The sequence below is a fragment of the Manihot esculenta genome, chromosome 3 (genome assembly GCF_001659605.2).
Source record: "Manihot esculenta cultivar AM560-2 chromosome 3, M.esculenta_v8, whole genome shotgun sequence".
Lineage (NCBI taxonomy): Eukaryota > Viridiplantae > Streptophyta > Magnoliopsida > Malpighiales > Euphorbiaceae > Manihot > Manihot esculenta.
The window spans coordinates 24,432,522-24,460,466 of NC_035163.2; the positions used below are offsets into that span (position 1 = coordinate 24,432,522).

Here is a 27,945-nt window from a genome sequence, read left to right on the forward strand (position 1 = left end):
AAATGAGAATTAGAATGGGTCGAATTAAAAATCTTTTAAATTTATTTAAATATATTTGTGTTTTTTTATTAATATTATAATTATTATTTTAATGCATATTTATGTTTTAATAGTTTCCTAAATGTGTGTGGTGCAAATGCTGCAATCCTGTCAATGATGGATAATTTGGTCTTTAAAGCTAACTTTGGTCTTATTCGGACGAATAAGCCCCGACGTATAGTACAGTGGCAGATTTAGGTTTTTATCCCAAATTTATTATTAAAATTAGTAAAAATTATATAAATGAATATAATATAATAATTTAAAACAGCAAAATGGAAAAAAAAATTCAATTTCTGATAAGTATATTTCATATTAAGTTTAATTCTTAAAAAATATGATTTTATCTGTTTAGTTGGTATATTAGACTCTCTAGAAGTAAAACTATGTTAGTAAAAAATAATAGTAAAAATGATATAAATATTCATATTTTAATTTAAAATATTAGACTGTAGCATATTCTATAATATTTAAATTACATAATAATTCATATATATATATATATATTAATAATAGAATAATCAACAAAATATTATATATATATATTTGAAAGTCTATATATATATAAAGAAAGAGGTAAAAAAAAAAAAGCAAAGTAGAAAACAGAAAGAATTTTTAGTAAAAAACTGCACTTTCTTATATAAAATTAATAAACTTATTTCCTCTACAATAAAGTAAATAGGATAATTACTTCTTAAAAGTTAATAAATATAATCAAACAAATAAGATTTATTTTAATACTTTTTAAAAATTTCTAACTTTCTTGAAATTCCCATAGTAACCGTAACCATTGAAAGGCTAGTATTATTGGCTTGTTTTTATTTATTTATTTATTTTTATCTTCCACAAGCATCATGTTGATGATCAGGGCCGATCTCTATGTGGCCTAAAGAGCAATGATCTCCCCAGAAATTTTTTAAAATTAGTTAGAGATATTAATGTAATTTTTCATAATTTTTTAAAATTAGTTAGAGATATTAATGTAATTTTTCATTAAATCTAAATAAAAAAAACATCATTAAATCCATAATTTTTAAAAAAATTATTCAATTAAAACATTTTTTTTATTTTATGAAAGAGAAATATATAAAAAAATATATAAATTATACTTCTATTCATTTTCAATTCAATATTTATAATTTAATTTATATTAAAATAATATACATAATATAATACCGCTAATAAATACGATTTAGGTAAAATATAATTATTAATTAAAAAAATAAAAAAATTAATTTCACTTATTTTCATTTTAAATTATTTGATTTAATTTATATTAAATTAATAATTCATGATATAATTTTTATAACACCATTTCTCATTACATTTAAAAAATTATGGCTTCATTTCAAAAGCTGAATAGTAAGCAATAGCGATGTATTGACTTTTATATAAAAGTATAGCATATTTAGAAGTAAAACATTTGAATATAAAAGGTGATACATGAATTGGCCAAACACAATGAAGAACATTTATTAACATCTACACTGTGAAGCTGGCAACTCCGTATTATGTTTTTGAAGATTTTCAATCCAACTCTCGCTTATTTCAGAGTATTACTAGTTTATCAAAACCAATCTCACTTAAGCCTTTCCAAGACATGCCCAGAAAGCTAAACGTCACCTAATCTACTACCATATTAAATATTTGGTACAAACATATTAATGAAGTAAATGCCCACCCTTCAACGTCTGTTTTGAAGTCTTCCTGCAAACGTGTTTACATATAAACCTCTGTAGTGTCGTGTAGGTGTATAAAGTTTTATGTGGTCCATTAGATCCAGTTAAGTTCCACCCGTGAAGCTCTAAGCAGAATAAGCTCAACACCGGATGGATTCTCTTTCTTTTATGTTTATAGTTGTTACTTCACTTCTCTTTACCTCTCAATTCTCAAGTGCAACTGATACTCTTACTTCAACCCAATCTCTTGCTGATGGCAGCACCTTGATTTCCAAACATGGAAGTTTTGAACTTGGTTTCTTTAGTCCTGGTAGTTCCAGGAATCGTTACTTAGGAATTTGGTACAAAAATATCCCTGTTAGAACCGTTGTTTGGGTTGCAAATCGTCGCGCTCCAACAAAAAATTCCACTGCTCTGCTGATGATAGACATCAAAGGAAATCTTGTACTAAAGGATGGGGGCAGCGTTGTTTGGTCAACAAACTCAAAAAGAGAAGTCCAAACTCCACTTTTACAGCTCCTGGATTCTGGGAACCTTGTTTTAATTGATGCAAGTGATGGCCATTCTGGAATCTACTTGTGGCAGAGTTTTGATTATCCAACTGATACGTTTCTACCAGGGATGAAGCTCGGAGTGAACTTGAAGACAGGACTTGATCGGCGTCTCACATCATGGAAAAACTGGGATGATCCATCACCAGGGGACTTTGTTTGGAAGATCCTCGTATATAATAATCCTGAGTCCACCATGTGGAAAGGCTCGAAGTTCTACTTTCGGACAGGCCCATGGAACGGCATTACATACAGCGGTAAACCGCAATTAAAGCCTAACCAGCCTTTTAGTTTCAACTTTGTTCATAGTGATGACGAGGTTTACTGTGCATACTACCCCAAAAATAAATCTGTAATTTCAAGGATAGTAATGAACCAAACCAACTATTGGCGTGAGCGCTACATATGGGAGGAAGCATCACAGTCCTGGAGCCTGTACACGTATCTGCCAACAGATTACTGTGACACTTACGGCCTTTGCGGTGCTTATGGAAATTGCATCATTACTGACTCGCCAGTTTGCCAGTGTCTGAAAGGATTTAATCCTAAATCGCCTGACAACTGGAATTCTGGGGATTGGTCTCAAGGCTGTGTCCGCAATAAGTCGTTAAATTGCCAGGATGGAGATGGATTTATCAAATTCACAGAATTAAAATTGCCTGATACTAAATATTCTTGGGTAAATAAGAACATGAGCCTGGAGGAATGTAGGGGAAAATGTTTAAACAACTGTAACTGCACTGCTTACTCAGTCGTTGATATTAGAAATGGAGGCAGTGGCTGTGCTCTTTGGTTTAACGATTTGATCGACATTAGACAAATTCCCTCTGGTGGACAGGATCTCTATATTCGGATGTCTGCTTCTGAATTAGGTACACGCTTTACTTCTGTTCTTCCCTAATTTGTCAAAAACTAAGATGTAGGATCATATAATATTATTAAACTCCGTTTGCTTATTTTTGAAAAAGCTCGCCTTGAGACTGTGAAAGATGAACCTGACGAGAAGATAGTGGCGATTGTCATCCCTGTCGTTGTTTTAGCTTTTGCATTTTTAGGAGTCTGCTATTACTTTTGCCAGAGAAGAATAATAAAGCTGAAAGGTAAGAATTGGCTCGTGTTTGTATTGGAAGACCTAGCAGTTTTACTTAATTATGCCACATTTGTCTGCTGCAGATAAAAATGAAATTGATGGAAGCGATGAGAGCTCAGAGGAAGACTTGGACCTGCCATTGTTTGACCTTGTCACAATAACGCGTGCAACCAACAAATTTTCACTCAACAATAAGCTAGGAGAAGGTGGTTTTGGACCTGTGTACAAGGTAAACTTTCAACCCGCCAGCAAATGACCAAAAGAACATAAAATTTTCATTTATATGGAGTTTTGCAACTGACGCTTTATCCAGGGAATACTAGCAGATGGACATGAGATTGCTGTTAAGAGGCTATCAAGTAATTCAGGACAAGGATTAAAAGAATTCAAAAATGAAGTCAAATTAATTGCAAGACTCCAGCACCGAAATCTAGTAAAACTTCTAGGTTGCTGCATCCAAGGAGAGGAGAGAGTGTTAATTTACGAATACATGCCCAACAGAAGCCTGGACTTCTTGATTTTTGGTATGTATGCATTAAAACTTAGTAATTTCAGCTGGCCTAGTGTAAATAAGCAATATATAGATGTTCAATTCTATTTATTGGACTGGTAGATCGAACTGGAGGAAAACTATTAGACTGGTCAAATCGTTTCGACATTGTGTGTGGAATAGCAAGAGGACTCCTTTACCTTCATCAAGATTCAAGACTAAGAATCATACATAGAGATCTCAAAGCAAGTAATGTATTGCTTGATGCTGATATGAACCCAAAAATTTCAGATTTTGGCATGGCTAAAACTTTCAGAGAAGACCAGACTGAAGGAAACACAAAAAGGGTGGTAGGAACATAGTAAGTACTAATTAACAAGTAAAACTCGGACATCATCTACTTCTTGTGTGTGTTAACATTTGGCAAATTGTGTTGCAGTGGTTATATGGCACCAGAGTATGCGACTGACGGGCTATTCTCAGTGAAATCAGATGTATTTAGCTTTGGAATTCTAATTCTAGAGATAATAAGTGGGCAAAAAAGTCGCGGATTTTATCATCCAAACCATAGTCTTAACCTTATTGGATATGTAAGTGCCAAGAGTTAAAGTGTTAAATTACTTCCCTTTGATATCTGTTAAACTATGCAGTGACAAAAGTGTTGGGCATGTCTTAGGCATGGAGATTGTGGAAAGAAGGAAGTCCCTTGGAGTTGGCTGCTCCAATTATCTTGGACTCGTGCCATGTATCAGAAGTGATTCGTTGCATACATATAAGCCTCTTATGCGTGCAACAGCATGCTGAGGACAGGCCAAGTATGGCATCTGTGGTTTTAATGCTAGGCAGTGAAACTGCATTACTGCCTCAGCCTAAAGAACCTGGTTTTCTCAAGGAAGAATCTTCATCAAGCAATCACGTTTCTTGGTCAACAAATGAAATTAGTGTCTCAGTGTTGGAGGCTCGTTAGAATGAAGTGTCATTTATGATTATGGCTTTTTAAGAGATTTTTCTTCTTTTGAGAGATTCAACTTAGCTATCTGTTGAATTGATAGCAAAACTTGAGGAAAGACGCATTAGATTTGTAATTGCTAGTCTATAAAAAGACATGCCCAATTCAAATAGGGTTGGAATTCACAGGATTAAGACATGCCCATTTCTCTTTAAAAGAAGAAAAATTTTTGTGTATAATTTAAAATTTTATATTAATATTTAAATTTCATCATATTTTATATTATTTTATTAATTTAAAATATGTATCAAAAATGTGGAAGAATTTTTCTCGAATAAAATGTGGAAATCTGAACTTCTCATATTGCTCTCTTTTTTAAAAAGAAATTTTAATTTTAATTTGACAAATTAAAAAAAATAATGCAACTTATTAAAAAAAATTAATAATATATCAAAATACATTATAGTCTAGAAAGTTTAAAAGTTTAAATTTAATTAAAAAATTATAATTTTTTTTGTTAAAATTATATATTAGAGTATTTAAATTTAGGAAAATAAAATTTCAATTAAAAAGAAGTTTTATTAGTGTTTTTAGATTATTTAATGGTTTCATATACTAATTAGATATAGAAAAAAAATAAAATTTAAATTTAATACATAATGGGTTAATTATTTAAAATTTAAAAAATCTTAAATAAGTGAAAATAAAATAAAGTTTTTATGTGTAATAATTTAAATTACTCATATTAAAAAATTTATTAAAATCTGATGACCGCTGGATTTCTCCACTCCGGTCTGGGGTGAAGCCTATGACATCAGCCCAGTACTTAGAGGCCCTCAAATCTTCCTTATGATCCAAGCCCAACCCGCCAGTCCGCCAGCCTTGAGACCAAACTCCCACCAATCTCTTCGGGCAGGCCGGCCTAGCTCTTTGGGCCAGATGAACAAATCCTCTCTAGGCTTAACCCATATCATATCTTCCGGCCTGACCCGGATTCAGGAAGAAGATCTACCCATCTTTCACATGGGACCACCCGTACGCGCGTCCAGGAGAATCAGGGGGCCGTTATGCATGGGGCAGAGATCTGATTCCCTCGTACGTTCGTATCAACGTGGCAGGGACAGGTGGCCCAATGACACACGTCCTGTTACGCGTCACTAGCGGACAAAATGAAACATATAAAAGGAGAAGTATTCTCCTCTAGGTCCAGGCTTTTCCAGTTTTACAGAATCCATTGTAAAACTCCATTTTTCTGGATCTCAGATCATCAAGTGGCGCCGTCTGTGGGAATTCAAGGAGTCAGCCGAGCTGAAGAAGGAGATTGAACAGGCCTGTGAAGTTCGTCTTCAAGCTTACAGGGACTCTTCTGAGTTGAAAGCAGAGATAGCTGAGGCCTGCCAGGCACGACTTGCGGAGTACAAGGCCTCTGACGAACTGAAGACGGCTATTTGGCAAAAGGGCTTCCGTTTGTTCGTGTCTGGCTTCAATCGAGGTTTGAGGGAGGCCAGATAGGCTCCTTCCACTCCACTGTCTGAACTCCGAGCCAAAGAGAAAGACTCTGATGGCGAGGATGACCTGCCCCTGCATAAGGGAACTTCTCACACTTCAGCTGGGCCCTCTGATAAGGACACTGGGCTAGGAGAAAAGGAAGATATGGAGGTCCTCGAACCTGAGGAGGACGACTCCAGGCCTCAAGAGGAGGACGTAGAGCTAGGAGGGGAAGGTGCTGGGCCCCAGGGGCAAGAGATGGTACTTTATGCAGGTGATGGGAGGTCTGAGCAAGAGGGCGCCAAACCTCCCCTAAGCAGTAATGTAAATACTAATGTAGAGGGCAGTAGTGAAATACCTAGGAATGTAAGTCCTTTGAGAACAATCTTTCCTCCCATAATCTTAGACGATTAAATTGTAAATTTTCCCTTTCTTTTATTGAAATTTTATTTTTGTTTACTTGAATTCTTTTTTGTCTTTCATTTATATTCGAACTGCTCTCTACTTATCAAAAATGAAACACTTAAACTGTGTGCTTCGTAATTTTTCTAAGGAATCCACTATACTGTCTTTCCTTTTTGCCTTCAAGCTCGTCAGAACTGAAATATTATCAATTGACTGGACTTTTGACTTATGAATTTATCTATTTCACTAAGGCATACTTACCCGTATGCTCTTTCCGAGCTGGACTAACCATACCCGTTTCCGAGCTGAACTGGCCGTGCCTGCGAGCTCTGTTTTTAATAGTGGGTTAAACTCGCGATCTTTTGAGGTGATGAGCAAAATTGGCCTTTTTGCTTTTAGTTCTGATTTGACAGGAGCTGAAGCTGGGGTCTCATCTGCTCACGCCATTGGATTTCTCCTCAGGTTGCCCCTTTACCTCCTCAGTATTTATTATATGAGTGGTGAGGGGGTAAATCCCTAGACTTCATTTGTAATCACCTGGTTTCACTTTAGGCGATTTTACTCCCTTTTTTTTTTTTTTTTTGGGTCAGGGCTTCCTACGTGTTTTATGTGCTGTCTGCTCTCGAGCGTTTTACGGGCTCTTTGCTGCCCCTGGGTTTTACCAGTGTTGAGCTCACTTTCTTGAGGTCGGTATGGTGCTTTGGCGCTTTAGCGCCTGCGAGCCCTGCTTTAGTAGGTCGCACTGCTATATGATACAGACGTTGAGATGCCTTGGTTTAATTTTGTTATGTGCTGGTTACTTTGCGAGATCGAGGTCTTTGTGTTAATCCGAGCTCTTTTGGGAGGTCGAATTTGAATTCTTTTATTTCTGTTTCAGCATCCTTTTGAGGTCACCATGGCATTTTGACGCCTTTGATTGTTGTGTGAGATCAAAGTCTTTTTACCTTATGACTCGAGCTCCTTTGGGAGGTCAGAGTTTAGCTTTTCACTTATAGTTCCGTGCACCTATCTTTTATATGAGGTCGGAACTATGTTCTTATGAGTTTATTTTTGCGTGTGGTCGTTGTATACCACTGTTTGCTGTGAGTATGTGATACCGGAAGATCTCTAGGGACCCCGGTCTTTGTTGCTCCGGGAGATTTTTGAGATTTTTACTGCTGTTTTTCGCTCCGGGAGGTCTTTTGAGATCCTCGCCGGCCGTTTTTACTCCGGGAAGTCTTTTTGAGATCCTCGCCGGCCATTTTTGCTCCAGGAGGTCTTTTTTAGATCCTCGCCGACCGTTTTTGCTCCGAAAAGTCTTTTTGAGATCCTCGCCAGCCGTTTTTAGTCCGGGAGGTCTTTTTGAGATCCTCGTCGGCCGTTTTTGCTCCGGGAGATCTTTTTGAGATCCTCGCCGGCCGTTTTTGCTCTGGGAGATCTTTTTGAGATCCTCGCCGGCCGTTTTTGCTCCGGGAAGTCTTTTTGAGATCCTAGCCGGCCGTTTTTGCTCCGGGAGGTCTTTTTGAGATCCTTGCCGGCCGTTTTTGCTCCGGGAGGTCTTTTTGAGATCCTCGCCGGCCGTTTTTGCTCCGGGAGGTCTTTTTGAGATCCTCGCCGGCCGTTTTTGTTCCGGGGAGATCTTTGTGATCCCGCCGGCCTTCTACCTTCAGGAGGTCTCTATGTTTCAAGGAGGTCTTGTTCTTTTCTTTTTCCTGGGAGAGTTAGTACTCACAATAATAGAGATAATCGCTGTATTACTATAAGATGGTGTTATTCATGCTTTTATAATACAAACATTCTAAGGAAAGTACCTTTTCTGCTTCACCAGCTTGTTCAGCCTTTTGTTCCTCCTACGATCATATTGATGGTTCAACTGAACCCATCGTTCACTGGCCCTGTTCCCATTTTTCTAAGCGTCTGCGCTGCTGGGTTCGGCTGAGGTCTTTGTCCTTCCGGTTTCTTTATAAAGTTCTTGAGGTGTTCCCTCTTTATTAGCCTCTCGATCTCAGCAATCAACTGGAAGCAGTCATTGGTGTCGTGGCCGTGCGTGCGATGGTACTGACAATATTTATTAGGATTTCGCTGGTTCGCTTCCGTTTTCATAGGTCTGGGCCATTGGAGGAACTTCTTGTCCTGGACGGCCATGAGCACTTCGGCTCTAGCGGCATTGAGTGGGGTCAACTTTTCTGGAACCACCAGAGGGAGTGGCCTCTGTTCAGGAACCCGAGGAGGGAGAGGTCTTTGGTCCCTACGCTCCCAGGGTTGTCTGTACGTTTCAAGTCTCTTGCCATGCTTTTTCTCGTGCCTTTCCGACCTCCCTTCTTCTGGTGTTTTCCCCTTATCTGTCGCTCTCCTGGCGAATCTGCTTGTCACCAAAGTGTCGTCCTGCCTTATATACTTTTCAGCCCGCTTCATTAGCTCGGTCAGTGAGGTCGGAGGCTTCCTGCTCAATGAACCAAAGAACTCGGCTGAGGTCGTCCCCTTCTGCATGGCTTCTACAGCCCTTCCTTCATCGAGCTCGGAGATTTGCAAGGCTTCCGTATTGAAACGAGCGATGTATTCCCTAAGTGATTCGTCTCTCCTCTGCCTGATTATTTCTAGGTAGCTCATCTTTCTGTCTGCGGGCACCCCGATGATAAACCGGCTGATGAAGCGGGTGGCCAGATCTCCAAAGCTACTAATACTTCCTGCCTCAAGGCTGTTGAACCACGCCCGTGCTGGCCCCGCGAGCGTCATAGGAAATACCTTGCACATCAGGGCATCTGACAAAGTTTGTAGCTCCATGAAAGTCTTGTAGTTCAAAACGTGCTCCCGGGGGTTCTTGGCTCCGTCGTACGCGGCCATAGGCGGCATCATAAATTTCTTCGGAACGATCTCCTGTTGTACCCACTTCGAGAAGGGTGAAGAGGTGGGCAAGATAGTTTGGTTCTGATCCTTTGTCCCCAACTCAGCCAAGAGCTACTCTCTCATCTTTTGCAGCTTTTGGTCTACACTTTCTTCTTCCCGCCTGGGCTTCCTCTCCTGGCGGCCCTCCTCTTCCCATGTCTCGCTCCCTACTTTTCCGGTGGTTTCGGCGGAGTAGCTATCGACTTCATCATTCTCTATCAGCTCCCTCACCCTCCTTCCATGAACTCGAGCTTCCGGCTCTTCCTCTTCTCCGGCTCTCCTTCTCCCGTCTCCGGTTTCTTGGCTGACAGCTCTGGGGTGGTTGAAGGTAGGCTGAGGTTCGTTGGTCTGGGGTTCTTCTACTACTGGTGACACGTTTGTGGGGGTGTTAAGGCCCTGTTGCTGCATTATCTGCCCCAACCAGTGGGCAGTGCTTTGTAGTTGGAGGGCCATGATTTGAAGGTCTTGGTTGGATAAGGTGGTGGTGGAAGCATTCCCCGCCAGGCTTGGCGAGGGGTTGAAAGGGATTGGTGTTTGGTTGTTTGGCATTGTAGGACTAGAAAAGGAGAACTGCTGCCCCTCTTGGGCAGAGCTTAGGTCATTCGGGGTGTTAAGGTTGTTGTTTTCATTGTGATTAGCTATCGTGGATCTCAGTGGGTGTTGTAAAGGTAGAACTCCGGTGATACACAGACGGCGCCACTTGATGACGTTGAGTCATCTGGGTCCTGGGTCCACACCAGTGAATATTGTCCGCTTTGGCTCAAGGCCGCACGGTTTTGCTTAAAACGCATCCACTGGGGTTTTAAGGGCAGAGACTTATAAGACCTTCTCTCTTTCAACCTCTTTTCGATGTGGGATACCTATGATCCACCTGCGTAGGGTTCTTTCTCCCCCATACAGGCCTGAGTGTGCCAAATCTTCCAGGCCATCTAGCCGTAGCAGGCCGAGCTCGGCTAATCTCTCCAGGCAGGCCGGCCTAGCTCTTTGGGCCAGATGAACAAATCCTCTCTAGGCTTAGCCCATATCATATCTTCCGGCCTGGCCGGATTCAGGAAGAAGATCTACCCATCTTTCACATGGGACCACCCGTACGCGCGTCCGGGAGAATCAGGGGGCCGTTACGTATGGGGCAGAGATCTGATTCTCTCGTACGTTCGTATCAACGTGGCAGAGACATGTGGCCTAATGACACACGTCCTGTTACGCGTTACTAGCGGACAAAAGGAAACATATAAAAGGAGAAGTATTCTCTTCTAGGTCCAGACTTTTCCAGTTTTACATAACCCATTATAAAACTCCATTTTTCTGGATCTCAGATCATCAAAATCCATATTAAATATTTTATGCGGATAAATTAATTTTGCCTATAAATTTTCTTCCTTGATTATTAACTTTAGAACTTTATATGATGGTATATATATGTTACATATTTTTGCCTACACACTTATTAGATTTAATAAATTAAATTAAAATATATTATAATATTTTAAATATTTATACAATTAATCCTTTTTTTTTTTATATAAATTGTATTGTGACTATGCAAGGTAAGGAAGAAAACGTGATACATGAATTGGCCAAACACAATGAAGAACATTTATTAACATCTGGACAGTCTGCATCTAATGCTGGTGGGGTGTATTGAATTCATGGTAAATGCTAGGATTCAACTTGTCATTTACATTTAGCATCATTTATACTTTAGATTTAAAATATTTATTAATGCGAAATTTTTTTTTTAAATTAAAAATTAAAAATCAGAGAATTAAAATTTAAAATTTCTATTTTTATTCAGATATACTTACTATTGATCTAAGACTGTTAGTACATTTAACATGATATTTATTAATAGTTTTTATAAATTATTTCATAATTTCACAGCTAAATTTTGCTCGCCTGCTGATTATGCCTCTCATGAAGGTTGGAGCTTTCGTGGACCCTGACCCGTGTAGCACGTAAGTAAATTTCAGTGAAGCTGGCAACTTCGTATTCAATCCAACTCTCGCTTAATTCAGAGTATTACTAGTTTATCAAAACCAATCTCACTTAAGCCTTTCCAAGACATGCCCAGAAAGCTAAACGTCACGTAATCTACTACCATATTAAATATTTGGTAGCAATGACGGTTCAAATGGGCAAGGGACCACGTGCCCTTCTGAAATTTTAATTTTTTTTTGAGATATTAGTATAATTTTATATTAATATTCAAAAATTTAAAAACAAATATAGCACTTCTTAAAAAAAATAAGCAATTCTTTAAAAAAATATGAACAAATACATTAAAATTATTAACGATAAATTAAATTATTTAATTAATTTTACTCAAGTAATCTTTAAAAATTATAAAATTAATATTAAAATCATTTCATTCAGAATTTTAATTTAACGTATCGAGATATTCGATTAACATTAAAAATTAAGTATGCAAAATTTATCTATTAAAAGATTCGTATCAATCGTACATTATAAATTTTCAAATAGAGTGATAAAAATTAAAATAAAAAATTTATTGTGTTTTGATGCCAAAGGAGTCATAATACTTTTTTTATTGAAAATTTTACTGATCAAAGAAAGAAAAGGAAAGATCAAGAGCAATAACCGGCCATGGCCCCCTAAAATTTTTGAAACTTTTTTAGGGGTATTAATATAATTTCACACTGATATCCAAAAACCTAAATTCTTACCTGCTCCTTTATTTTTCTCCCTTCTACACTTCCACGCCAGCCCCAACCTCCCATTTCCCATTTTCTATCCGACAAATTTCATTTTACTTCACAAATTTTATTTCTTCAAATCTACTATCCATCTTCCTCTCTCTTTCAAGGTGAGTTATTTTCTCTTTTTATTTTATTTTTTATATTATTCTTTATTATTAAAAATTAATTTATATTTTTTATTTATTTTATTATATTGTTAATTTATTATTATTTATTTCACTTAATTATCAATAATATTGTTATGGGTAGTAGTTTAGTCTACTTAAAATTAAAAAAATTATGTAAATTTTAAATATTATTTTTATGGATAATAGTTTATATCTAACTAAAATTAGAAAAATTAAATAAATTTTAAATATTTTTAATGGGTAATAGTCTAAATTTTGGTTAAATATGATTTTATGGATGAATTAATAAAATATTATTTTTTTAAAAAATAAATTCTAACATTAGATATTAAATTAAATTATTAATATATTTAAATTATGTGTAATATTATAGAAATAAAGCGATTCTTTATAAAAATATCAACAAATATATTATTATTATTATTTTAATTAATTTCATCTAAACAAGTATCGGTTGAGATCGTAAAATTGATTTTATCTGATTTAAAACTTTGCTCTAATATAATATTCGCCTGATGTTAAAAATCAGGTATATAAAGTTTATTACTGTAAGATTCGTATCAACCACACAGTCATAAATATTTTCAAAAGTGTAGATAAAATTAATAATAAAAGGTTTATTGTATTTTGATTTAATGAATTTAAAATGTAGAGTGAATCAATGAAAATATTATGAATAAATTTTAAATAATAAAAAGTAAGAAATAAATACTGTAATTTTATTATTATGTTTATCAATTTTTTATAATATTTTTTAATATATATTGTTTTTTAATTTGGACCCTAAATTGTTGGATTCGTTTGTTTGGTATAAACATATTAATGAAGTCAATCCCACCTTTCAACGTCTGTTTCGAAGTCTCCCTCCCATAAATGTATAAAGTTTGACGTGGACCTACTATCAATTTACATTAGAATCCATTAGATCCGATTAAGTAAATTTTTCCTTTTTAACTTCCACCCGTGAAGCTCAAAGCAGAATAAGCTCAACACCAAATGGATTCTCTCTCTTTTATGTTTGTAGTTGTTAATTCACTCTGCTTTACCGCTCAATTCTCAAGTGCAACTGATACTCTTACGTCAACCCAATCTCTTGCTGATGGCAGCACCTTGATTTCCAAACATGGAAGTTTTGAACTTGGTTTCTTTAGTCCTGGTAGTTCCAGGAATCGTTACTTAGGAATTTGGCACAAAAATATCCCAGTTAGAACCGTTGTTTGGGTTGCAAATCGTCGCGCTCCAATATTCAACAATTCGTCTGCTCTGCTGATGATAGACAACCAAGGAAATCTTGTACTAAAGAATGGGGGAAGCGTTGTTTGGTCAGCAAACTCAAAAAGAGAAGTCCAAACTCCACTTTTACAGCTCCTGGATTCTGGGAATCTTGTTTTAACTGATGCAAGTGATGGCCGTTCTGGAATCTACTTATGGCAGAGTTTTGATTATCCAACTGATACGTTGCTACCAGGGATGAAGCTCGGAGTGAACTTGAAGACAGGACTCGATCGGCGTCTGACATCATGGAAAAACTGGGATGATCCATCACCAGGGGACTTTGTTTGGAAGATCCTCCTATATAATAATCCTGAGTCTACCATGTGGAAAGGCTCGAAGTTCTACTTTCGTTCAGGCCCATGGAACGGCATTACATACAGCGGTACACCGCAATTAAAGCCTAACCAGGTTTTTATTTTCAACTTTGTTCATAGTGATGACGAGGTTTATTATACATACTACCCCAAGAATAAATCTGTAATTTCAAGGCTTGTAATGAACCAAACCAACTACAGGCGTGAGCGCTACATATGGGACGAAGCATCACAGTCCTGGAGCCTGTTTATGTATCTGCCAACAGATTACTGCGACAGTTATGGCCTTTGTGGTGCTTATGGAAATTGCATCATTACTGACTCGCCAGTTTGCCAGTGTCTGAAAGGATTCAATCCTAAATCGCCTGACCAGTGGAATTCTGGGGATTGGTCTCAAGGCTGTGTCCGCAATAAGTCGTTAAATTGCCAGGATGGTGATGGATTTATCAAATACACAGAATTAAAATTGCCTGATACTGAATATTCTTGGGTAAATAAGAGTATGAGCCTGGAGGAATGTAGGGGAAAATGTTTAAACAACTGACTGCTTACTCAGTCTTTGATATTAGAAATGGAGGCAGTGGCTGTGCTCTTTGGTTTAACGATTTGATCGACAATAGACAAATTCCCTCTGGTGGACAGGATCTCTATATTCGGATGTCTGCTTCTGAATTAGGTGCATGCTTTACTTCTTCTGTTCTTCCCTAATTTGTCAAAAACTAAGATGGAGGATCATATAATATTATTAAACTCGGTTTGCTTATTTTTGAAAAAGCTCGCCTTGAGACTGTGAAAGATGAACCTGACGAGAAGGTAGTGGCGATTGTCATCCCTGCCATTGTTTTAGCTTTTGCATTTTTTGTAGTCTGCTATTACTTTTGCCAGAGAAGATTAATAAAGCTGAAAGGTAAGAATTGGCTTGTGTTTGTATTGGAAGACCTAGCAGTTTAAATTAATAATGCCACATTTATCTGCTGCAGATGAAAATGAAATTGATGGAAGCGATCAGAGCTCAGAGGAAGATTTGGACCTCCCATTGTTTGACCTTGTCACAATATCACATGCAACCAACAAATTTTCACTCAGCAATAGGTTAGGACGAGGTGGTTTTGGACCTGTGTACAAGATAAACTTTCAACCCGCTAGCAAATGACTGTAGGAACATGAAAGTTTCATCTGTCCAGAATTTTGCAACTGGTGCTTTATCCAGGGAATACTAGCAGATGGACATGAGATTGCTGTTAAGAGGCTATCAAGTAATTCAGGACAAGGATTAAAAGAGTTCAAAAATGAAGTCAAATTAATTGCAAGACTTCAGCACCGAAATCTAGTAAAACTTCTCGGTAGCTGCATCCAAGGAAATGAGAGAATGTTAATTTATGAATATATGCCCAACAAAAGCCTGGACTTCTTCATTTTTGGTATGTATGCATTAAAACTTAGTAATTTCAGCTGGCCTAGTGTAAATGAGCAATATATAGATGTTCAATTCTATTTCTTGGACTGGTAGATCGAACTGGAGGAAAACTATTAGACTGGTCAAATCGTTTCAACATTGTGTGTGGAATAGCAAGAGGACTCCTTTACCTTCATCAAGATTCAAGACTAAGGATCATACATAGAGATCTCAAATGTAATACCCGGCTAGACTCCGGTACCGGAATTCCTACCGTCCGGTGGAATCTCGGATGTCGGAGACCTCTAGAAGGGTAAAATCATGTTTTTTGTAAAATGTTTTCATGTTTTAATGGTTTTAAGTATGAAATTAAATGAGTTTTTGCATGAAAAGTCCTTGGAGGAAAACCTAGGTTCGGCCGCCGAAAGTCAAGTTCGGCCGCCGAACATGCATGCGTTTTGGAGGCACGTTAGGCCCCCGAAAGCATGAGTTAGGGAAGTTCAGGTTCGGCCGCCGAAAGTCAAGTTCGGCCGCCGAACATTGCATGGATGCGGAGGCACATTCGGCCCCCGAACGTGGCCTGGCCAGCCACCTATAAAAGGGGCACTTAGCCGAAATGGGCGAGTTTTCTCCCACTTTCGGCCACAGCAAGCTTCCGACCTTCCCTTTTGCGACTCTAGTGTCCTTCCTCCAAATCTTTTCCATTTTTCTTGAGTTTTAAACTCACATTGCAAGTTTTGAGCGTTCAAAGCAAGTTTTGGAGCTTTGGGAACTCAGGAGCTCATTTTTTGTGGATCTCCAAGTTTAGGTCGTCTCCCTCTCGATCTTCAAGAGGTAAGAGCCGACCTTAAGCTCCTTATGTGTTTTAAATAAGTTTTATGCAAGATCTATGGGTAGAAATGCATGTTAGGTTATATGTTGAGTTATGGGTTAATGTTGATGTTTTGAACAATGTGGCTTGCTTGAGTATGTTTGAAGTGTTGTAGTTGGGGTATTTGATGTTTTGAGGCCCCTAGGAACTTGTATGCATGATTTGGTTGAGATATATGCTTGATTTGAGGTTTTGGGAGGCAAGGGGTTCATGTGAACCAAGTTTCTGCCTTTCTGGCAGAAACCAGGTTCGGCCGCCGAAGGGAGTTTCGGCCGCCGAACCCCCTTTGTGGAGGCAGCATTCGGCTGCCGAAGTTGCCCCCGAAAAGAGACTTTCGTCTCTGTCTGGGACTTTCGGCCGCCGAAGGTGCCGCCGAAAGTGCCTGACTTTCGGATCTGTCCAGGACTTTCGGCCGCCGAAGGTGCCGCCGAAAGTGCCCTGTTCAGCTATTTCATGCATATCTCTATGTGATATTTTCAGGATGTTTTAGGGGGGTTTTTGGGGAGTATATTAGAGTTGTAATTACGTATGTTTGGTCCCTCATTTGAGTCCACCTGTGTAGGTTCGGACCCGAGGAACCGAGGACCCCAGCAGTGAGATCAGCTGCTTCGGTGTTGTCAGAGTCAGCCAGAGGTGAGTGGAACTAAAACTTAATCTTTTAAATTAAATGCTTTGTCATGTTTCATACATCATGATTATGCAATAGGATGATTGCATTAGTTTTCACGAATATGCCGCATTGCATAATTTATTGTTGTTGCGGGTGAATGTCGGATGACCCAGTTAGTCCATGACAGGAAGACCAGGCCCCATGCTACAGGCCTGGCACAGAGTAAGAAAGACCAGGCCCCAGTCTACAGGCCTGGCACAGAGTAAGGAAAGACCAGGATCCCATCCTATGGTCTAGCACGGCTATGGGATTTGAAGACCAGGAGCCAGAGGAGGCCCTGGGAAAATGGTAAGTAATATATGTTCTGACAGGAAAGACCAGGACCCCATTCTACAGGCCTGGCACAGAGTTAATTTGGACTAATTGGTGACGAGTTCACCCAACCCTTATGTGAATTGTTTGTGTTATGATGCATTTCATTAAAGCATAGTGTTAAAATGTTTTATAGTTCAGCTCACTGGGCTTTTAGCTCACCCCTCTCCCTTTACCCCCAGGCTTGCAGGTACAGTATAGTGCGGGAATCCGGATAGAGTAAAGAAGGCATGTTTATGTAATAGCTAGTAATGGACATGATCAAATTGTAATGTAAAAGTACAGTATAGTTATGTAATGAGGTTTATGGATGTTAGTGTGTGCTTGACCATAGAATGTTGTATCCCTTTTTATACATGATCTTGGTTATTTTATGTCACTGATGTAAACCAACTCAACAGATGTTATGTTTTCCCATTGGGGGCACAGATGAGATCCCACAGAGGGATCAAAGTTATGCTTATGTTTATGCACAGGTTGAGTTTGGTTGATGTTCATGGAATGAAAAGTTTTAATTTTTGTGCATGTTGTTGATCATGTATGAGATTATACAGGTTTACAGGATGTATGTTTGGCTTGCTACGGGTCCCGGCGGCCTTAAGTCGACCCGGATCCTAGCGCCGGTAGCGGTCCGATTTGCGGGTCGTTACAGAATGGTATCAGAGCCCTAGGTTCATATGGTCGGACCTAGAGTGTCGGGCTCATAGATGTTATAGAAGGTCAAGCACAATAGGAAAAGATCATGTCCACTAGGATAGGATGTGGAGTCCTGTCTCACATGATGATGTGAAATGCCATGACTTTATGCATGTGCATTAATGATATGCTATGATATGTGATGTATGTGATGCGGGTTCATGTGTGCCCACATGAACCATATGATGCTAATGTTGCTTGTGATGTGTACTGTTTTTCAGAAAACAGGATGAGAGGAACTCGTCGATCAGCAAGATTGACTGGAGTACCACCTGAGGATGAGGGCATGAGCGCCCGTCCTCCAACATTGCCTAGGGCAATGTCTAGTAGGTCTAACCGAGAAAGAGCAGCAAGAGACCCTAGAAGGTCTTTGGATCTGGGTAGAAGCAGGTCAGTCAGAGGAACAGTTCAGGGAGGAGCGTCAGAGGATATGGGGGATGATATGGACGTAGAACAGAGGAGGGATGGCAGTTTGGGAGTCAGTATGTCAGAAGAAGGTATGGGAGAGTCCCAAGGAGGCACTCAGGCCTCGGGATTTGTACAGCCACCTCACTACCCACATTTCTCACAACATCCCGGGTATTCGATGGGAGGTACATCGGATTACCCTAGTTTCACCCCTTATCCCACACAGATGCCATACCCACCATACTACCCACCGTACTCTCAGTACCCAATGTATCCACCTCCACCCTACTATCCAAATCCAGCAAACCCTACCTCAGAAAATGTTGTACCACCTCCACCACCTGCAGAACCAGCAGCCCCAGTTGCTCAACCTCCTAGATCTAGCTCAGCCAGTGGGAGCAAGGTCAAAATGACCGACTATATGAAGCTGGGTGCTCCCCAATTTGAAACCGGTGATGATCCGTTCGTGTACTTGGAGCGGGTCAAAGCAATTACAGATGAGATAGGGGCGGATGACAGTAGAGCCATTCAGATGGCCGGGTTCACGCTTAAGTGCAAAAAGGCACGGGAGTGGTTCAAAAATTATGTGAACCCGAGAGTGGACAACATGACTTGGGAAGAGTTTGCAAACAAGTTTGCAGGATGGGCTTTTCCTGATAGTTCAAGGGAATTGAAGATGATAGAATTCGAGCAGTTGAGGCAAACTGATGACATGAGTGTAGATGAATATACTGACAGGTTTATGGAGTTGCTGCCATTTGCTGGGCAGGACCTTAGCACAGACCAGAAGAAGTCGAGGAGGTATATCATGAAGCTCCATTCCAGGTATTCCTCCTTGATACAGTCAGCAGATAGAGAGAGTTTTCATGCCATAGTAGACATGGCTAGGAGAATGGAGGCTAGTGCCATCATTCAGGGGACAGTTAAGCAGACAGTGGCACAAGCTTCTGGTTCTAAAACTCCGGGTGGGGGAAGGTTAGATCCCTCTACCTTGAGTGCAGCAACTTCAGGCAGTAAGAGATGGGGTAAACCCAAGGGTAAGAAGAACAAGTTCTGGAATAAAGTCAAGTCTAGTATGGGATTTGGAAGTGGCTCAAGCTCTGGTGCGGATAATGCAGTTTGTGCGAAGTGTGGTAGGCCACACAAGGGAATGTGTCGGTTTGGGACGAACACCTGTTTCAGATGTGGTCAGGAGGGGCATATAGCTCGAGAATGTCCAAGAGTAGCCCCGATGGCTCAGTCCCAGCAGACAGCTTCGGGAAGTGTAGCACAGCCAGCAGCTCCAGCCATGACTCGGGCCGGTGGCAGAGGCAGAGGGAGAGGGGCAGCCTCTTCTTCAGCGGGTTTCAGAGGTGAAGGTCCATCAGCCCCAGCACGGATCTTCACAATGACACAGCAGGAGGCAGACGCATCCAACACCGTGGTGGCAGGTAATCTCGTCATTGGATGTTCGGATGTATATGCATTGATGGACCCTTGTGCATCTCATTCTTTTATTGCTCCGAGGGCCGTAGAGAGGTTGGGATTGATGATCTCTGGGTTAGAGTGTCCTCTCTGGGTCAGTGGACCCAAGTGTGATCCATCAGTGGCAGAGTCAGTCTGTCAGTGTAGTCCAGTTTTCGTTGAGGGGAGATGCATGTCCGCCGACCTTGTGGTTCTAGATTTGACAGACTTTGACGTCATTCTAGGGATGGACTGGTTATCTACCCATGGTGCTACCTTGGACTGCAGGGACAAGGTAGTCAGGTTCAGAGGTCAGGATGGATTAGAGGTTGTCTTCAGAGGAGACAGGAGGGGTACACCTAGAGGTATGATCTCAGCTCTTCAGGCTCATAGGTTGCTTAGAAGGGGATGTCAGGGGTATTTGGCTCATGTGAGAGAGCTAAATAGTTAGGTTAGAGAGCCCGCCTCGGTGCCAGTGGTTAGAGAGTTCTTAGATGTGTTCCCAGACGAACTGCCAGGTTTACCACTTGCTAGGGAGATAGAGTTCGAGATAGAACTAATGCCTGGAACCCGACCGATCTTTATCCCTCCCTACAGGATGGCGCCAGCAGAATTGAAAGAGTTGAAGGAGCAGTTACAGGAGCTGGTAGACAAGGGCTTCATCCGACCGAGTACCTCACCTTGGGGTGCTCCAGTTTTGTTTGTGAGAAAGAAGGATGGATCCCTTAGACTTTGTATCGACTACAGGCAGTTGAACAAAGTCACTACCAAGAACAAGTACCCATTGCCAAGGATCGACGATCTATTCGACCAGCTAGCAGGAGCGGGTTGTTTCTCCAAAATAGATCTGAGATCGGGGTACCATCAGTTGAGGGTCAGGGAAGAGGACGTACCAAAGACAGCTTTCAGGACCAGATATGGGCATTTCGAGTTCCTTGTGATGCTGTTCGGGTTAACTAACGCCCCTGCAGCATTCATGGACCTCATGAATAGAGTGTTTAGCCAGTACCTGGATCACTTCGTTATTGTCTTCATAGATGATATCTTAGTGTATTCCAGGAATGCAGAGGAGCATGCCCATCATCTGCGGTTGGTTCTACAGACCTTGAGGGAACATGGCTTGTATGCCAAGTTCTCTAAATGTGAGTTCTGGCTGAGGAGCATTTCGTTCTTGGGGCATGTAGTGTCAGAGAATGGGATTGAGGTAGACCCCAAGAAGACAGAGACTGTGGCTAACTGGCCTAGACCCACTTCAGTGACAGAGATTAGAAGTTTCTTGGGTTTGGCGGGTTACTACAGAAGGTTCGTGCAGGACTTCTCAAAAATAGCAGCTCCTCTGACCAAACTAACCAGGAAGAATCAGAAGTTTCTGTGGACCGACCAGTGCGAGGAGAGTTTTGAGGAGCTCAAGAAGAGGTTGACCTCAGCACCAGTTTTAGCTCTGCCATCTAGTGGAGAGGACTTTACAGTCTTTTGTGATGCGTCCTATGTGGGACTGGGTTGTGTGCTTATGCAAAATGAGAGGGTGATTGCTTATGCTTCTAGGCAGCTAAAGAAGCATGAGTTGAATTACCCCACACATGACCTTGAGATGGCAGCAGTAATCTTTGCACTCAAGATGTGGAGGCACTACCTCTATGGGGTAAAATGTGAGATCTTCACCGATCATAAAAGCCTGCAGTACATCCTGAGTCAAAGAGATTTGAATTTGAGACAGAGGAGATGGGTAGAGCTGCTGAGTGACTATGATTGCAAGATTCAGTATCATCCGGGTAAGGCGAATGTCGTGGCAGACGCCCTAAGCCGGAAGTCACTGGGCAGTCTATCCCACATCACGGCAGAGAGGAGACCAGTGGTGAAGGAGTTTTACAAGCTCATTGAATAAGGTCTACAGTTGGAGTTGTCTGGTACAGGTGCCTTGGTTGCTCAGATGAAAGTGACACCCGTGTTTCTGGAGCAGGTGGCTCAGAAACAGCATGAGGACCCGGAGTTAGTGAAGATTGCCAGGACTGTTCAGTCAGGCAAGGACAGTGAGTTCAAATTTGACAGCAAGGGGATCCTCCGCTATGGGAGTCGACTGTGTGTACTAGATGACATAGAGCTAAAAGGAGACATTATGAGAGAGGCTCATAATGTAAGATACAGCATTCACCCCGGGGCCACCAAGATGTATCAAGATCTGAAGAAAGTTTATTGGTGGCCAGCTATGAAGAGAGAAGTGGCACAGTTTGTGTCAGCCTGCGAGATATGTCAGAGGGTGAAGCTGGAACATCAGAAGCCGGCTGGAATGCTTAACCCGCTACCTATTCCAGAGTGGAAATGGGAGAATATAGCTATGGACTTCGTAGTGGGGTTACCGGCAACGTCCAACAGATTGGACTCCATATGGGTGATTGTGGACAGACTCACCAAATCTGCTCACTTCATCCCTGTCAGGAGTGGCTATTCTGTGGACAAGTTGGCGCAGGTGTACGTTGATGAGATAGTCAGATTGCATGGGGTTCCTGTTTCCATCGTGTCAGATAGAGGGCCCCAGTTCACCTCCAGGTTTTGGCGGAGTCTGCAGAATGCCATGGGTACTAGATTAGATTTTAGCACTGCCTTCCATCCACAGACAGACGGACAGTCAGAGAGGACCATCCAGACCATAGAAGATATGCTGAGAATGTGTGTGCTGGACTTTGGCGGTTCTTGGAGGCAACATCTACCTTTGGTGGAGTTTGCCTACAATAACAGCCATCATGCTAGCATCGGGATGGCCCCATATGAAGCTTTATATGGAAGGAAGTGCAGGTCACCTGTTTGCTGGGAGGAGGTAGGAGAGAGGTCCTTAGCAGGACCCGAGCTAGTAGAGATCACCAGCAGGGTGGTGCCCATGATCAGAGAAAGAATCAAGACAGCTGCAAGCAGACAGAAGAGTTATGCAGACATTCGCAGAAGGCTAGTAGAGTTTCAGGAGGGGGATCTGGTATTGCTTAAGGTGTCTCCAATGAAAGGAGTGGTTCGGTTCGGGAAGAAAGGTAAGCTGGCTCCGCGGTACATCGGACCCTTTGAAGTCTTGCAAAAGATTGGGAATGTATCGTACAAGCTGGATTTACCTGCTTCAATGGAGAGAATCCAACCGGTTTTTCATGTTTCTATGTTGAGAAAGTTCGTGTCAAATCCGGGCAAGGTTCTTAGTGAGCCTGATGTGGAGATCCAGGAGGATCTCACCTATGTTGAGCAGCCAGTACGGATCCTAGACACCCAGATCAGGAAGCTGAGAAACAAGGAAATCCCGATGGTGAAAGTCCTGTGGAACCACCACAATATGGAAGAATGCACTTGGGAGACACGGGAGTCCATGCTCCGGCAATATCCCCATCTCTTTTGAGGTTAGTCTCTATGTGTTTTATGTATAGGTTGTGTTGTTTGCTATGCATGTGCTAGTTGAGGAACATTCGGGGACGAATGTTCTTAAGGGGGGGAGAATGTAATACCCGGCTAGACTCCGGTACCGGAATTCCTACCGTCCGGTGGAATCTCGGATGTCGGAGACCTCTAGAAGGGTAAAATCATGTTTTTTGTAAAATGTTTTCATGTTTTAATGGTTTTAAGTATGAAATTAAATGAGTTTTTGCATGAAAAGTCCTTGGAGGAAAACCCAGGTTCGGCCGCCGAACATGCATGCGTTTTGGAGGCACGTTAGGCCCCCGAAAGCATGAGTTAGGGAAGTTCAGGTTCGGCCGCCGAAAGTCAAGTTCGGCCGCCGAACATTGCATGGATGCGGAGGCACATTCGGCCCCCGAACGTGGCCTGGCCAGCCACCTATAAAAGGGGCACTTAGCCGAAATGGGCGAGTTTTCTCCCACTTTCGGCCACAGCAAGCTTCCGACCTTCCCTTTTGCGACTCTAGTGTCCTTCCTCCAAATCTTTTCCATTTTTCTTGAGTTTTAAATTCACATTGCAAGTTTTGAGCGTTCAAAGCAAGTTTTGGAGCTTTGGGAACTCAGGAGCTCATTTTTTGTGGATCTCCAAGTTTAGGTCGTCTCCCTCTCGATCTTCAAGAGGTAAGAGCCGATCTTAAGCTCCTTATGTGTTTTAAATAAGTTTTATGCAAGATCTATGGGTAGAAATGCATGTTAGGTTATATGTTGAGTTATGGGTTAATGTTGATGTTTTGAACAATGTGGCTTGCTTGAGTATGTTTGAAGTGTTGTAGTTGGGGTATTTGATGTTTTGAGGCCCCTAGGAACTTGTATGCATGATTTGGTTGAGATATATGCTTGATTTGAGGTTTTGGGAGGCAAGGGGTTCATGTGAACCAAGTTTCTGCCTTTCTGGTAGAAACCAGGTTCGGCCGCGGAAGGGAGTTTCGGCCGCCAAACCCCCTTTGTGGAGGCAGCATTCGGCTGCCGAAGTTGCCCCCGAAAAGAGACTTTCGTCTCTGTCTGGGACTTTCGGCCGCCGAAGGTGCCGCCGAAAGTGCCTGACTTTCGGATCTGTCCAGGACTTTCGGCCGCCGAAAGTGCCGCCGAAAGTGCCCTGTTCAGCTATTTCATGCATATCTCTATGTGATATTTTCAGGATGTTTTAGGGGGTTTTTGGGGAGTATATTAGAGTTGTAATTACGTATGTTTGGTCCCTCATTTGAGTCCACCTGTGTAGGTTCGGACCCGAGGAACCGAGGACCCCAGCAGTGAGATCAGCTGCTTCGGTGTTGTCAGAGTCAGCCAGAGGTGAGTGGAACTAAAACTTAATCTTTTAAATTAAATGCTTTGTCATGTTTCATGCATCATGATTATGCAATAGGATGATTGCATTAGTTTTCACGAATATGCCGCATTGCATAATTTATTGTTGTTGCGGGTGAATGTCGGATGACCCAGTTAGTCCATGACAGGAAGACCAGGCCCCATGCTACAGGCCTGGCACAGAGTAAGAAAGACCAGGCCCCAGTCTACAGGCCTGGCACAGAGTAAGGAAAGACCAGGATCCCATCCTATGGTCTAGCACGGTTATGGGACTTGAAGACCAGGAGCCAGAGGAGGCCCTGGGAAAATGGTAAGTAATATATGTTCTGACAGGAAAGACCAGGACCCCATTCTACAGGCCTGGCACAGAGTTAATTTGGACTAATTGGTGACGAGTTCACCCAACCCTTATGTGAATTGTTTGTGTTATGATGCATTTCATTAAAGCATAGTGTTAAAATGTTTTATAGTTCAGCTCACTGGGCTTTTAGCTCACCCCTCTCCCTTTACCCCCAGGCTTGCAGGTACAGTATAGTGCGGGAATCCGGATAGAGTAAAGAAGGCATGTTTATGTAATAGCTAGTAATGGACATGATCAAATTGTAATGTAAAAGTACAGTATAGTTATGTAATGAGGTTTATGGATGTTAGTGTGTGCTTGACCATAGAATGTTGTATCCCTTTTTATACATGATCTTGGTTATTTTATGTCACTGATGTAAACCAACTCAACAGATGTTATGTTTTCCCATTGGGGGCACAGATGAGATCCCACAGAGGGATCAAAGTTATGCTTATGTTTATGCACAGGTTGAGTTTGGTTGATGTTCATGGAATGAAAAGTTTTAATTTTTGTGCATGTTGTTGATCATGTATGGGATTATACAGGTTTACAGGATGTATGTTTGGCTTGCTACGGGTCCCGGCGGCCTTAAGTCGACCCGGATCCTAGCGCCGGTAGCGGTCCGATTTGCGGGTCGTTACATCAAAGCAAGTAATGTATTGCTTGATGCTGATATGAACCCAAAAATTTCAGATTTTGGCATGGCTAAAACTCTCAGGGAAGACCAGACTGAAGGAAACACAAAAAGGGTGGTAGGAACATAGTAAGTACTAATTCACAAGTAAAACTCGGACATCATCTACTTCTTGTGTGTGTTAACATTTGGCAAATTGTGCTGCAGTGGTTATATGGCACCAGAGTATGCTACTGACGGACTATTCTCTGTGAAATCAGATGTATTTAGCTTTGGGATTCTAATTCTAGAGATAGTAAGTGGGCAAAAAAGTCGTGGATTTTATCATCCAAACCACAGTCTTAACCTTATTGGATATGTAAGTGCCAAGAGTTAAAGTGTTAAATTACTTTCCCTTGATATCTGTTAAACAATGCAGTGACATAAGTGTTGGGCATGTCTTAGGCATGGAGATTGTGGAAAGAAGGAAGTCCCTTGGAGTTGGCTGCTCCAATTATCTTGGACTCGTGCCATGTATCAGAAGTGATTCGTTGCATACATATAAGCCTCTTATGCGTGCAACAGCATGCTGAGGACAGGCCAAGTATGGCATATGTGGTTTTAATGCTAGGCAGTGAAACTGCAGTATTGCCTCAACCTAAAGAACCTGATTTTTGCAAGGACAAAGGTTCAACTGAAGCAGAATCTTCATCAAGCAATCAAGTTTCTTTGTCAACAAATGAAATTAGTCTCTCAGTGTTGGAGGCTCGATAGAATGAAGGGTAATTTAAGATTGGCTTGTACTAACTTTCCTGCAGTATTGTCCTACAGCAGTTGAGTTTTTCTCTGAACCTGAAGATCTGGATTTCTGGAAATCAACTGAAATTTAATTTTTTTGTATTTTGCTTTAGTTAGTAGAAAGTTAGTAGAACAGGAACTTGATTGTAGTGAAAAAATCAGCAGCTACTTTTGTGGTTTTCTTTTATATTAGGTAGCTGTTTATTAAAAATTTGCACCGATAAAAATATCTTTCTATATATGCACGTTGTATATTTGGAAAGTCGACTTGAGAAAATGTTTGAAAATTTTGTTCTCTCGTTGCTCAACTTCTCTCCTCTATTTTCTTCTCCCATTCTAAGAGTGGTATCAGAGTTTCTTCCTCAAGAGCCTTAAGTTTCAAATACTTAGAGATCTCACTTAAATGGCTTCAAATATTACTTTGGCATCTCCAACAGTGTTTACTAGGGAGAATTATGACTATTGAACAATGAGAATGGAAGCTTATTTGCTTGCCTATAATCTATAGATGTAATACCCGGCTAGACTCCGGTATCGGAATTCCTACCGTCCGGTGGAATCTCGGATGTCGGGAGCCTCTAGTAGGGTAGAATCATGTTTTCATAAAATGTTTTAATGTATTTCATGATTTTAAGTAAAAAGGAAATGGGTTTTTGCATGAAAACAACCTTGGAGGAAAACCCAGGTTTGGCCGCCGAATCTCAAGTTCGGCCGCCGAACATGCAGGCATTTCGGGTGTGCCTTAGGCCCCCGAAGGCATAAGTGAGGGAAGTCCAGGTTCGGCCGCCGAACCTCAAGTTCGGCCGCCGAACATGGCATGCATGCGGAGGCACGTTCGGCCCCCGAACGTGGCCTGGCCAGCCACTATAAAAGGTCCCTTAGCCGAAATGGGCGAGCTTTTCTCCCCATTTTCGGCCAAGGTGAGCTCTCCGCCATCCCTCACCAATCTTTGAGTTCTTCCTTCAAATCTTTCACGATTTTCACAAGTTTTCATCTTGTTTTGAAGATTTTCAAGTTTTGAGCAAGTTGTGAGCTTGGAGACCCAAGGAAGTTGAAAATCTCCCATCTCCAAGATTAGGTCGTCTCTCTCTCGATCTTCAAGAGGTAAGAGCCGATCTTAAGCTCATTGCAAGTTTTAAGTAAGTTTTATGAAGATCCATGGGGTAGAATGCATGTTTAGCTTATGGTTAGGTTTATGAGTTATGTTGTGTTTTTGAACAATGTGGCTTGCAAATGCATGTTTGATGTGTTGTAGATGGGGTTTTAGATAGTTTGAAGCCCCTAGGAGCTTGTATGCTTGTGTATGTGTGTTGTAGAATAGGTTTGTGCATGTTTGGATGGAATGGGAGGCGTATATGCATAGGAGAGCTGAGTTTCTGCCACTAAGGGAGAAACCAGGTTCGGCAGTCGAAGGAACTTTCGGCCGCCGAACATGCTTGTGAAGCAGCCTTCGGCTGCCGAAGCTTGCCCCCGAAAGGAGTCTTTCGTCTCTGTCTGGGAGTTTCGGCCGCCGAAAGTGCCGCCGAACATGCATGAGTTTCACCTCTGTCTGGGAGTTTCGGCCGCCGAAGGTGCCGCCGAACCTGCCTGACTTTCGGCTCTGGAGGGACTTTCGGCCGCCGAACCTGCCGCCGAAAGTGCCCTGTCCAGCCTTCCTTTGCATGTTTTTGCA

General features: G+C 41.3%; 2 protein-coding genes across 7 annotated transcripts; both read left to right on the top strand.

The window, feature by feature from the left end:
- The first annotated feature begins 1,818 nt into the window (after nt 1-1,818).
- On the top strand, nt 1,819-26,450 carry LOC110612118 (G-type lectin S-receptor-like serine/threonine-protein kinase At4g27290). 5 transcript variants are annotated; one of them, XM_043954876.1, is made up of 8 exons: nt 1,819-3,141; nt 3,238-3,369; nt 14,971-15,116; nt 15,201-15,411; nt 15,501-15,623; nt 25,511-25,625; nt 25,704-25,854; nt 25,941-26,450. In XM_043954876.1, the coding sequence occupies exons 1-8, from the start codon at nt 1,869-1,871 to the stop codon at nt 26,247-26,249; spliced, it is 2,460 nt and encodes an 819-aa protein (XP_043810811.1). In that variant the 5' UTR covers nt 1,819-1,868; the 3' UTR covers nt 26,250-26,450. The 5 variants fall into 5 exon arrangements, with proteins under 5 accessions (XP_043810811.1, XP_043810812.1, XP_043810813.1 ...); XM_043954877.1 differs by lacking the exon at nt 3,238-3,369 and adding an exon at nt 14,766-14,897; XM_043954878.1 differs by lacking the exon at nt 3,238-3,369.
- On the top strand, nt 13,333-14,640 carry LOC110611600 (G-type lectin S-receptor-like serine/threonine-protein kinase At4g27290). 2 transcript variants are annotated; one of them, XM_043954880.1, is made up of 2 exons: nt 13,333-14,084; nt 14,192-14,332. In XM_043954880.1, the coding sequence occupies exons 1-2, from the start codon at nt 13,398-13,400 to the stop codon at nt 14,195-14,197; spliced, it is 693 nt and encodes a 230-aa protein (XP_043810815.1). In that variant the 5' UTR covers nt 13,333-13,397; the 3' UTR covers nt 14,198-14,332. The 2 variants fall into 2 exon arrangements, with proteins under 2 accessions (XP_043810815.1, XP_043810814.1); XM_043954879.1 differs by having other exon boundaries at nt 13,333-14,640.
- Nucleotides 26,451-27,945: the final 1,495 nt, after the last annotated feature.

Excerpts from the sequence above, each read along its gene's own strand:
- LOC110612118 (XM_043954876.1), top strand. The coding sequence starts at position 1,869 with ATGGATTCTCTTTCTTTTATGTTTATAGTTGTTACTTCACTTCTCTTT. Across the intron at positions 15,624-25,510 it reads CATACATAGAGATCTCAAAT|CAAGTAATGTATTGCTTGAT; the intron begins GTAATACCCGGC and ends GTTACATCAAAG. Across the intron at positions 25,626-25,703 it reads AAAAGGGTGGTAGGAACATA|TGGTTATATGGCACCAGAGT; the intron begins GTAAGTACTAAT and ends ATTGTGCTGCAG.
- LOC110611600 (XM_043954879.1), top strand. The coding sequence starts at position 13,398 with ATGGATTCTCTCTCTTTTATGTTTGTAGTTGTTAATTCACTCTGCTTT.